The sequence below is a fragment of the Chamaea fasciata genome, unplaced genomic scaffold, assembly GCF_029207755.1.
Source record: "Chamaea fasciata isolate MVZ Bird 193981 ecotype frontalis unplaced genomic scaffold, bChaFas1.0.hap1 SCAF_2, whole genome shotgun sequence".
NCBI lineage: Eukaryota > Metazoa > Chordata > Aves > Passeriformes > Sylviidae > Chamaea > Chamaea fasciata.
In genome coordinates this window covers 77,143,893-77,156,343 of record NW_027094087.1, presented here as the reverse complement: position 1 = coordinate 77,156,343, position 12,451 = coordinate 77,143,893, and the positions used below count along the sequence as shown (strand labels likewise).

At 58.0% G+C, this 12,451-nt stretch overlaps 1 protein-coding gene across 1 annotated transcript; it reads left to right on the top strand.

Moving 5' to 3' along the window:
- Positions 1-5,602: 5,602 nt before the first annotated feature.
- ZIC5 (Zic family member 5) lies at positions 5,603-12,029 on the top strand. Its single transcript, XM_066177472.1, is given in 4 exon segments — positions 5,603-5,925; positions 5,927-6,002; positions 6,005-6,893; positions 11,545-12,029. Coding segments are annotated over 4 exon segments (1,743 nt in total). The 3' UTR covers positions 12,000-12,029.
- Positions 12,030-12,451: the final 422 nt, after the last annotated feature.

Genomic DNA, 12,451 nt, shown 5'->3' with positions numbered 1-12,451 from the left:
TTTTTCTGCATTTCCTGCCTCCCCTCCCCTCGCCCCTCGCTCTGCCTGCTCAGCGGTGCCGGCATCAGAGTGCTTTCGGGGGGACACAGTGAATTCCAGCCGGAGCCCCCCGCAGGCTGGCCGCTCTCTGCTATTCTTTCAGGGCTCCAGCCCTACTCTCTCTGCAGGAAACAGAGGAGCTGATCCAAGTTCAAAGTCACGTCGCCGTCCCTCCTAAGAAGTGCTTTATTTTCCTCTGAACCGCAAAACCCCTTTCCCCCATGTCACAGGGTAACAAGGGAAGGGAGCGAGGGAGGAAGGGAGGAAGGGAGGGGGGCAGAGGCACCGGCAGCCAGCCCCGCACTCTCTCGTCGGGCCACCGCCACGAACACAGCCTGCGGCTCACGGCAGCTTTCGAGGGAGGAAAGCAAGCGGTCACCCAAAGTCGCTGCTAAACCTGTTTATTGAAAGAAGTTTTTCAACAGGTTTCTGGAGGTGCCAGACCTACAGAGCAAACGTCAGCTTCCCCGGGAAAGCTTTCCCGTCTTTGTAAGTTTTCCGAAATTCGCTTGAAAATTGCTCTTCTCTTGTTCTTACCGGTTGGTGATGAGGAGGGAGCTGGAGGGGGTGTGGAGGGGGGAAGGCGGGACGAGGGGAGAGCAATTTCTTGCTTCCCCTGGACTGTATATATCGTCTTCTCCTTCTAACCCTTTTCCCGAGAGGTGTCACCGCCCTCTGGGGAGGCTCCATGTCCCCTTTCTCCATCCCCCCCCTTCCCTGGCAGCCGTGGGTGCTGCAGTGGGGTTGCAGGCTGCGGTGGAGCCGGGGGCTCTGCCCATGGGAGGATGCGGCTGGCGACGGCCTCGTCGGGAAAAAGAGGCGGAAAGTCCCACCGGAGACGGGTGTGTGTGCATGTGAGAGAGAGAGGGAAAGGGGGAAGAGGGTATCTTTCCCCCAAAATTCAGCCCTTCCGACGCAGTAAGGGGCGAGGTGCGGGGAGAGGAGGGGAAGCGTGGCCGGCCCGTAGCCTGCAGAGAAGAGGCCAGTTGAGCGGCATCACTTCCACCGTTGTCTGTATCACAGACACTCATAAATTCAACAAGCTCATCAACAGGATATTAAGTTGCAGGTTACCTTTGATGGTGCCGATCCGAGCCACTTCTAGGCCGTTCGACCTATGACCCGTGAAGACCACATGTGTTGTGCTGTAGCCTCCCTCTGTAAAACACACACACTTCGAGACAAAAGTTCTTTGTCAGGCTCTACCGGCAGAGTAATGTAAAAGAAAAAGGGGAAATAATGAAAATCTCAGCCAAAGCTGTAACTTTTAAACGCTTCTTTAAAATAAAAATAAAAAAAAAATTAGGCTAGGCAGGGCAGGGACAGAAGGAAGGAGCGCCTCGCTTTCGTGCCATTAATATTTATTGTTCCTTCAATTGCACTTATGTACGTATAAAAACCCACTCTCGGCGGTAATGCCGTGAGACGGCGGGGGCCAGGAGCAGTGTAGCACTTTTTTCAGGACGGGAACCTCGGCCGAGAGGCAGCCGGTGCCTCTGCCCTGCCCAGCTGCAGCTGAGGGATGCGCAGCGCCGCGGATTTTGCGCGCCCTGCCCCACTGTGCCGCTCATTCTGCAGCCAGCGCAGACCCGGCGCAACGCCCCCCAAAATGGGGTCTGCTGCAGCACTGCCAGGTTTTATTAGATGCACCTTTTTCCATCTGGAGATGCCTATATAAACGTTAGAGACATGGGAGAAGCGTCCCAATAAAGCGCGCTGGACTTTGTAATACAATTTATGCTGTCATTCATAAATAACAATGCCATATGGTAACCATATTGCTTATACAAGTAAAGCCGTCAAAGTGTCACTATTTGATTTATCTCAACAGCTTCTTCCAACGGTGACGTTCAGAGAGAGGGGAAGTGGGAAAGAGAGAGAGCAGAGCAAAATTTGGCCTGGGTTTCCTGGGACCACCTCTCTCTTCATCTCTTTCTTTCTTTCTTTCTTTCTATATATGGGTAGATAGATAGATAGATAGATAGATGGATAGATAGACAGATAGAAGGATTTTTTTTTTTCCTTATTTTATCCCTATTTGAGTAAACCCCAAAGAGGATGGCCCCTCTTTCCCTGGCGAGGCGCGCACTGGACACGACAGCTCCTAAAGCTATGCTCGTAAATCCCTGTCCCAGAGGTGCGGCCGGTCCCAGCCACGATAGCCCCTGGCCCTGGCGTCGAATCCTTGTATCAGCCTCAGGTTCTCGCTTTGATTCACCGAGCGACGACATTTGACACAGGAGAAGTTTAATTTTTAAGAGTGTAAATTATCCATCCGCTGAGCCCCTCCATAAATAAGGGGTCGGGAGTCTCACTGCCATATCGCTACTCTCTTTCCCTTTCGTGCCCCTGGGCAGCCTCCCGCTCTCGGCCGAGGTCCCGGCACCCCCGTGTTATCCCCCTGACGGGACAGTGAGCAGGGTGCCGTGGGTACGTCCTCCCCGTGGGTCTCCACGGGGCTGGGACTCGGGGCGCTCCCTCCTGCCACGGGCGGGCTGCACCTCCGATCGCGCGTGTTCGCGGAGGGAACCGCGCCGCAGGCTCCCCCGCGCCGCGAAGCAGCCCCACGAGCATAGAAAGCCACCCGCGACGGCTCGGGAGGAGGGTAGGCTTTTTCTAGCATATTTGGGGAGTCTTACAGGTCTTCCCGAGGAAAGCGGCAATCGCGCTCCCTTTCTAATTGTTCCCCAGAAGAATGTTTCTACACCACCCCGTTATAAAATACTGCTCCCCGCTCCCTAACTATCAATAAGACGTGCATTAAAGACGATTGTTTGTAAATGGTGTTCATGATCATTAGCATACATTTACATAATGCAGCTCACAGCACAGCGTTTTACAGTTAAACACCTCCTAAAACCGATAGCCCGAGCTCAGTTTATAGAGGAAGCTTTACGAAATAAATTTGAAGGTTTCCAGGCTTTCACCCCGCCTCTGCAGCCTCCCTCGATGTCCCTTGGCAGGTTTGCCGGCGAGCGGAGCACTGCGGGAGGGCTCTGCAGCCGGCTCCGCCGCGGGAACGGGGGCGCGTTCCGACCCCCGACGGGTGCTGTCGGGGTTGTGGGGGGGCTGTGGGGGGAGCACAGCCACGCCTCCCCTCTGCTGCAGCCCCAGAGGGCAGCGGCAGCCTGGGCCTGAGCTGGTGTCGGTGAGTTAACGGGCTTTAAACTCTTCATGGCTCTTTTGGATCTGGCAGTGTCCAAAATTGTCCCTGCGAGGGCAGACACCTTCTCTTCCCGGCGTTTGCAGCCAGTCCTAAAAATGAGCGAATTTCCACGTGAGTCTCCATCAACCCCTCCCTCCCCACAGTCACAGGTCAGCTGCCTATTAGCCAGCTGTAAAATATTTTCATTTTTTATAGCCTCTCATAAAAAGAAATTGATCAGGGTATATATTTGAATTAAGACATATTAAATCGATGACAGATACACGTCACCTGCGTTTATCAGGAGAGAGACAAGGAGGCATGCGGAAGGTTCCGCGGAGCTGTGATACTTGTTGTTCACTTCCACAGCATCTCACATCAAACTATTCCGTCTCCAGACCTTGCTTCAACAACGCGCTCAGAATTTGGGGAGGGAGGGCACTATTTGGACGGACGTAGAGAAAATACATGTATATAAATACCCGCATAGACGTATGGCTACTTTGCGTGAAGTTTTAACTGTGCAATAAAACCATCGAGCAGCCGCTTTAAAAACCAGGGGATCATTTATTCCCATTTCTTGCCTTGCAGCATCACTGAAACCCCCACTGCGGCCACGCGAGCCGGGAGCATTGGCTCGTCTCCGGTGGGGGGGAGAGAAGGGAGGGAATCTCTCTCCCCCTTGAGCTCCCCGTAGAGCCTCTCACCCCCCTTTTGGCAGTCGTGGGCCAAATCCTGCTAGTTTTCCCCCCGCGAGTAGCGGCGGGAGAGGCGGAGGAGGGGGAGCCTGGAGCCTGGCCCAGGAAATGCCGGACCAGCACGGGGCTTCCTTTGAACGTGCCTTGGCACAGGGAAGCGGCCAAGACGCACAGATGTAGTTTCGTCAAGGGGATTAGGTGGCCGAGGAGAGCCGGTGTGTGTGGGTCCACTGGCGTCCCCCGCCCCGTTTCCTCTCCCGGAGAGGCAGAGAAAAGTCCCTGGCTGCCCTGCAGCAGGGAAGGGCAGCCAGCTCGCTTGCACTTTCCAGGAGCGCGGGAGCTCAAGGCACTACCGGGATGACCAACAGCCTAAAGAAAGCAGATGACATATCAATAAAAGCTACTTCTCCTCCCACAGAAAAGTCACGATAATGCTCTTTTCCCCTTCTGGCTCGCAGGGAAATCCCGGCCTCGCCTAGTCAACCCCCTCAAAGGGCAGCATCCTTTGTGCCGACGGGCCAGTTTCGGCGCTCCACAAAGAGCTTCACTTTCGAGGACCAGCACACCCCGCACCCCAGGGGCGGTCCCATCGCTGTCCCCGCCCGCCCTCTGCCCCCTTTTAGGAGATCTCCCACTTCCCCTGCCTTTTCGTATCGGGCAGCAGCTCAGGGCCGACACCCACCAGCCGGAGACTCCCCCATTTCCCAACCTATCTCCCCCCTCCCGTTCCGACATCCTAAAGAGTCGAGCAGCATTTACGCTCGGGGCCGGTATCACTGCGGGGGTTTCATCTCTCTTTCGCCGCTGCCGAATTAGGGCTGAAGTGGATGCAGCTGCCTGGACTACGGCTGGCGCACCGGCGAGGGGCGTGGGGTGGCTCTCCCCACGGGATGCCCCGGGAAGCCGCCGCGGGAGGAGGAAGCCCCAAAGCGGCAGCAAGCGCAGGCTCTCAAAACTTCGCTCTAACATGTGCCACTTGCCCCCCTCCTCCTCCTCTCCCCGCTTACTCGTTTATTTTCTAAAAGAAAGGAATCCCAGCCCCCGCCGTCTTCGTTTTAGGAAAACTTTGGCCGCCTTCCCCTAGTGGTGCCTTGGGCACGAGTACACACAGCCTCGGCCTCGCGTGGGTGTGGGGTTGCGCACATTGTTGCATGAGGAAGTGCCTTCCCGCCTCTCATCCATGAATGAACGTGGCCCTCCAAAAAAAGAAAAGCGGAAAGGAAGCTGAGCGCAGAGCCGGGCAGCAGCCACGGGCGTGGGCTGCCGCCAGGCGAGGGAAGAAGCCCCACGGCCCCGCAAACGTAAACACGGCGGAGCACCTGAGCAGGGCGCCCCGTCCAGCGCCTGGGGAGCGGAGGCAGCTGCTGCCCGGAGCTGCCGGCGGGGGGCGGCGGGGGAGGCGCCGGGTGCGCCCCGTCGGGCCCCGCGCGAAGTTTTGCAAGTGCAACTTCGGGGGGCGGCGCGGGGGGGCCCCGGGGGGGCGGCGGGGGCGGATCCCCGCTGCGCCGGCGGCCTGAAAGGGAGCCAATCGCGGGGCCCCGGCCGCTGCCAATCATCGCCATCCGTCCAATCCCTCCGGCGCGGTGTCCGAGCCGTATTCCCCAGCGCGCCGCCGAAGTGTGGTGAGGGCTCTGCCAATCGCGGGCGGGCAGAGCGGGGCCAGGGATGCGCGGGGCTCGGAGCGCAGACAAAAGAAGTTAAAGAGCCGCTTAATATATACATGTTTTTGAAGGCGGGTAAAGGGAAAAAAATAACAACAGCGAGCGTAGATGGGCTTGGCTGTGTCGTTATGGAGCCCCCTTTGAGCAAGAGGAACCCGACACTGAGATTAGCGGATTTGGCAGCGGCTCAGCCCCATCCTCACCAGAACATGACAGGCTTCCCGGGGCTGGGGAACCACCACGTCCACCCCCACCACGCGGCCCACCTCCACCCTGGGGACGCGGGCGGCGACCCCGGCGGCGCCCTCACGCCGCTCGGACCCGAGCACATGGCGCAGCCCGCCGCCCTCAAGCTCACGCCCGAGGCGCTCACCGCCGCCGCCTTCGCCGCGCCCGCCGCCACCACCACCGCCGCCGCCGCCACCGCCGCCGCCGCCGCCACCACCGCCACCGCCTACGCGCCGCCCGCCGCCGCCCTCCCGGGATACCCGTCGGGGGGGGCGGCGGGCCGGGACTTCCTCCTGCGGCGGGAGCTGCCCGCCGCCGCCGCCGCCGTGCACGGGGCGCTGGGCGAGCAGCACCCGCCCGCCGGCTCCCCCCACCTTCCGCACCCGCCACCGCACGGCGTCTTCATCTCGGCTGCCGGCACCTACGGCGCGACCGACGGGGCGCACGCCGCCTTCCCGCCGCCGCCGCCGGGCGAGCAGGGCGCGCCCGCCGGCCGCCACCCGCCGCTCAACGGGCAGATGCGCCTGGGGCTGGCGGCCGCCGCCGGGGAGCTCTACGGGCGCGCTGAGGCGAACTACGGGGCCGCCGCCGGCGCCTCTTCCTCCTCGGCGTTGCAAGGCTACGGCTCCGTCAACCTCAGCCTGGCGGCGGCCGGCCACGGGCACCCGCACCACCCCCATCCCCACCACCACCACCATCACCACCACCACCACCATGCCCACGTCGGGGCCGCGGCGGCGGCGGCGGCTGGGGCCTTCCTGCGATACATGCGACAGCCCATCAAGCAAGAGCTGATCTGCAAGTGGATCGACCGGGAGCCGCCTCCTCCGCCTCCGCCGCCGCCACCGGGCGGTAGGAAGCCTTGCTCCAAAACTTTCAGCACGATGCAGGAGCTGGTGAGCCATGTCACCGTGGAGCACGTCGGTGGGCCCGAGCAGAGCAGCCACGTGTGCTACTGGGAGGAGTGTCCCCGCGAAGGCAAGCCCTTCAAAGCGAAATACAAACTCATCAACCACATCCGAGTACACACGGGAGAGAAACCCTTCCCATGCCCCTTCCCCGGCTGCGGGAAGGTCTTCGCTCGCTCCGAAAACCTCAAGATCCACAAGCGGACTCATACAGGTGGGTTGTTCTCGCCACCACCCTCCCCCCCCCCCCCCCCGCCCCCTCCTGCAAGGGTTTCCTTCCTTTTTTTTTTTTTTTTTTTTCTTCTCCCCTTTCCTCCTCTTTTCCTCCTCTCCTACGCACCGCCGGACATGTGACTTTTTCATGAATAAGTAATTCGGCAGCACATGGGCCACGCACACACAGCTACGTACACGCACCCGGCCCCTCTGCCCTGCACACACGTGTCCCATCCCCTCCCTTCAGCCCCCCCCTTCACCTTGGGCAGCTCCCTCCCCACCCCCTCCGCTACCCACCTCCCCACATCCCGGCACCACCGGATAAATACACCGATTAATAAATAACGCAGAGCTGGGGGAAGATGAGCAGCAGCCTCTGCGGAAGAGCGAGGAGAGGATGAGCGCTCGCCCGTCCCTGCTCCCGCCGCCCTTGTCCGGGGCACCCTGGGGAGGTCACCCCGCGTCTGGGAAGCGCTGCGCTTTGCCACTTTCCCCCGCCATGCCGAAGGACGGCGGTTCTGCTCTTCCTGCCGCTTCTATCGGCGGGGACGGACCCGGGCGGGTGACGCTTGGCCCGACGGAGATGGGGCCGCGGGGGCTCTTGGGGGCGCAGTTCCCCTGCGCTGCGGGCGGCAGTGGCGGTGCTCGGGTCTGCCGGTACTACCGGGACTACCGGGCTGCCCCGGTGACCGGCGCTCCTGGGGCTACCCCCGTTCCGGGACTGTCCTTACTACCGGGACCAATGATGCTGCCGGGTGTACGCCCCGGCCTGGGCTGCCGAAATTGCGGGACTACCGGCGATGCTGAGGGCGCTGCCGGGGCTGCCCGTGCCGCTGAGCTGCCGGACTAGGTAGAAATCCCGAGGCTTCTGGTGCTGCCTGGGCTGCCCCCGCCTGCGGCAGTACCCGCGGAGTCGGGGAGCGGGGAGCGAGGCGGGGGAAGGCTGTCACCGGAGGACGCTTCCCTCCCTTTGTGGATCTGAGAAGCAAACTTCAAAGTCGCCCCGACTGCTCGGCGGGGTACGGGAGGAGGGAGCAGCACCCTCGGAGAATGCCTTAGGGGACAGGCGGGGGCCCCTGGAAGGGCTTGGGGTGTGTTTCAGCCCTTTAGGTTTTTTTGGGGTTTTTTTTTTGGGGGGGGGGGGAGGATGGTTTTGGTGGTTTTTTTTTAGTTTGGTTTGGTTTTTTTTCCCCCGCTTCCTCCTCATTCCTCACTACTCCCGAAATACGCATTTCCATCTGGGTGTAAAACTCTGCCGAAAACGAATGAAGCCCGGATTTATAGTGGCAGACAAATATTATTCCTTGGAGGATACTTAAGGAAGTGGAGTTGCCGTAATTGCTTTCTTGATTTATTGTTTGCTGCTCGGGAAGAGAAAAGCGGCGACCGTACAACGTGTTGTTCCGATGTAAAACCAAATGGCCCATGGCTGAAAGGATTATAGATTTTTATCTCCAGAATATGTCAGGCATGAGCCCATATGTAGCAGCGGAGCCCTGAGGGTGCCCAGTGCTCTACACCCAGAGCCGGGGATAGTGCGTGGGGGGGAGATTTCTCCGGGGGAGAGGAGGGCGTGCGGTCTGACACTTTTCCTTGTTGTTGTTGTTGTATTGATGACACCGTGGAATGAGTTAGCTAGAGGCCCGCGGTTTTGTCATCTGTAGCCTTCTCCACCTGCCTTGATTTGAAAAACAGTACTTCACCGCGGACTTTTCTGGGCTCCCCAATTCCTTACCAATCTCAGCTCCAAGGGGCAGGCGAGAGGGAGGTGGGAAGGAGTCCGGAAGAGGCTTGCGGGGAGGCAGACAGATTCAGCGGTAAAAAGAGCCCCCCGCAAAACCCGAATACCTATCAGGCACAGTTTGCAGCTCTTAGATGAGGTCGAACATCGCCTCGAGGCAATGCATAGGACGTGACTTCTTGCAAGGGAAATTTGGAGAAGTTTTCAGCTTGGGGCTACCTGTAATCACCGGGAGGGTGTCTGTGCGTGAGCCCACAGGGAAGGGCTCTATCCACGCAGAAGGGGTCGTTGCACCAAAGCAGCCCTCGGGGTGGGGGGCAATAGCCCACCTCGAATGACAGCTCGGCCCATGGGAGGGCAAAGGGGACAAAAGTCTTTCCCTACGTATTTCCCCCCACGCCCTCGAGTGGACAAGGGATCCCAAACTTTCTGCCCCCTCCTATCGGATTAAGTACTGTCATTTTGCCACCTCAGCTTTAACTTAGCCATGTGCAGCCTGGGAACAGGAGAGGTTTACAAACTATTTGTTTATTATGGGCATTTGGCGCCTGGAGCGGGGAAAATAATAACACCATAATCGTATCATTAAGCGATTTTGCATGTTTCTGGTAATCCTGCAGGAAGAGGAGTATTTCAGTAATTCAGGAGGCATTTGTTGTTTGGGTCTTCTTTCTTCTTCTTCTTCTTCTTCTTCTTCTTCTTCTTCTTCTTCTTCTTCTTCTTCTTCTTCTTCTTCTTTTTTTTTTTTTTTTCCTTTTTCTTTTCTTTCCCCCCTCAAAAGCATCACACCGGGGGCTGCATACCACGCTCGGCAGCTACTGCCCTATTTTGGGGACGAATCACTGTTCCCACACCCCGATGCATTCTAGCGGGAATGGGGACCTCGTCCCTCCTGCAATTTTGCTGTCCCCTCGCCAAAGACGATGCTCAGGATGGTCAGGCTTCCTTCCAACGATTCCCAGACCCCCCCAAAAAAGTGACCCCAAGCCCTATCTGTGCCTTTCCCAGCTGCCGGCACTGCTATTTTCAGGAGGAGTTAGGGGACGGTGCCCGGCATCTCGCCCCCTTCCGTGGGTTGAAACCACCTACAAATGGTTAAACTCTGACGTGATGGCCTTGTCAGCGTAACGGGGACACACCGGGACCTTCCCCAGTCCTGGACTTATGGGGAATTTGACTGTCGCAATCTGGAGTCTGACGAGGGTGCCCACACATGAACCTAAGTGGAAGGACACTTCCCTAAAACCCTGATGGAGTGAATGCGGTTTGGTCCAGCTGGTTGGAGCATTTATCAGGGGGCTGTGCTTCGGGGTCTGCGGGTCTCGGCCAGCAGCAGAATGTGTGAGGCTTCATCCTTGGGGTAACACAGATAGAAGCTGCCCAAAACCTCCAGTAGATCTGCTTTGTTTTCCCAGAAGAAGTAATAGTAATTAATGAACAAACAAAGTGACTGGAAACTTGTCTCGGGGGTGTGCAGAGGTTTTCATGCACTTAAAACCCACGAGGCACAATTTTAATTTTAATTTTTTTTTCCCTTTTTCTTTTTTTCAAGATAAACTCTGCACTTTCTAGTGCTACCACTTTGGTGGTAGGTGAGCCAATTTTAATTGAACAAGTTGATGCATAAATAGGCTGTGGAGGTGTATGTTTCTATAGTAACAGCCAAGAAATTGCTTCTAAAAATAAAAATAGTTTTCTTATTTCCATTATTATTTTGATGAATAATAAACGTGATATGACCTTACAAACGGGAGGAGCAGTAAAAATTGCTTGGTGGTAAGGAGAAAATGTCCACCGAGAGAGCTGCTGGATTGTTATTTCTGAGCCCTCAGAGCAAAACACATCTGAAAATACGCATCAGCCATGTCTAAACCGACTCAAGAATCACAATAATCATGCCAAAGATTATCAGTGCAGGTCTGTCTGTGCTGGACTCACGTGTAGCATGGTAGAGTGAGAAAAACTTGCTGTAAGAAGCTTCGGTACAGGGATCTGGCACTTTCTCCTTTTTCATCTGGTGTGTCAGCAATAGGCATTTACCCAGCCTTATTCGGGAACTATGAGGAAGGGTCGGTTCGGGAACTGTGGGGAAGGACACGGCTGTAAGTACCAGAACATATGTATTCCAAGGTATGCTACGGGAGACGAACGTGTGTGAGAAAGATACACCAGGCTAACCGCCCCGGGCTGATTTTCACAACCCCTTTAACTTTTAAGCAATGTGTTAAAACTCTTTAAAGTAGATCATCCGCACACATTTAGACCCAAATTTGCCCAGGGTAACCAGCTACGGTAACAACAGTCTGCTGCCCTCATCTCCGGGGTCTGGGTTGGTCCCCACAACTTGCAGGTTCCCAGTCCGGGCTGCGGGGTGCTCCCTCTTTGTGTCGGGATGCTTAAACAGGTGTTACTTTTATTTTCCCCAAACTAATTATTCCCCCAGCGCAGTGCCCATTGGGAAAGGATTACGCAGGAGATGTGCCAGGCGAGCCAGGCTGCCGGCGAACGCCAGCCCTCGCAGGCAAAGGCATTGAGAGGTTTTGTTTGGGCTCGGTCATTAGAGCGGTAATGAAGGTTTCTCGTGTGCGAGGGGAGCGCCGCAGAGGGCAAACAAGGCCGGGGGGGCCCCGCCGCCGCCAGCCCGGGGCTCCGGGCCTGAGGGCTGCCGGCGACTTGTGACAGGCGGCAAAAGACGGGGAAAAAGTCGGAAAGCTAGGGCATGTCACGACTGTCGCGAGGGGGGAGGAAAAAAGGGAAAGGGGAGGAAAAGGAGGGAAGGGGAAGGTTTACCCCTGCCGCTCGTCCCCCGGGGCCGCGCTGAGGAGGGGCTGCGGTGCGGCGGGCGGGCTGCGGGCAGGGCCGGCCCCCCCCTCCCGCCGGTAACGGTGCCGTTGCTGTGTCCCCGCAGGGGAAAAGCCCTTCAAGTGCGAGTTCGACGGCTGCGAGAGGAAATTCGCCAACAGCAGCGACCGCAAGAAGCATTCCCACGTCCACACCTCGGACAAGCCCTACTACTGCAAGATCCGCGGCTGTGACAAGTCCTACACCCACCCCAGCTCCCTGCGAAAGCACATGAAGATCCACTGCAAGTCCCCGCCGCCCTCCCCGCCGCCGGGCTCCCAGGGCTACGCGGCGGCGGGGCCCCCCGACGGCCCGCTGCCCCCCGAGGCCGACCCGGCCGCCGAGCCGCCCCGCGGCCGCGCCGCCGCCCTCTCCCCGCCGGTCACCAACCTCAGCGAGTGGTACGTCTGCCAGGCCGGGGGCGCTCCCCGCCGGCCGCGCACCCCCTCCAGCCGTGACACCTCCCCGGAATCCGAGGAGGACGAGCCCCACAGGACCTCGGGAGGTAGAACTGCTCCCTAGGGCCGTGCCGAGCCGTGCCAAGCTGCCGGTGGCCCTGGCCCCACTGCCCTGGCCCGGGCTGCAGCGGCAGCCACCTGGCACGGGGGGGCTGCTGTGGAAGTGCCATCAGGTTTGACTCGCGCTATTTATTCCATGTACGAAACCCTATGGTGTTTGTACGGTAACTAATTTAATTAAAGAGACTCGGACTTTTTTTTTTTTTTTTCTTTTTCTTTTTCTTTTTCTTTTTTTTTTTTTCTTTTTGGTAAATAAAAGCATTAATAACACCAGGCTGGGCTGTCCCAGTCACCCGAGCCGCACAGTTTTGCAGGGGGACGGTGCCAAGGGAGATGCCCATCTTCCACTCTGCCCATGCCCATTGCTCTCAACAAGAGTTGGCTGGCGAAGTCTGGGAGCAGGCAGAACCCAGCCGATCTCTGGAATGGCTCTTAAGTACCTTAGCTGCCACCCTA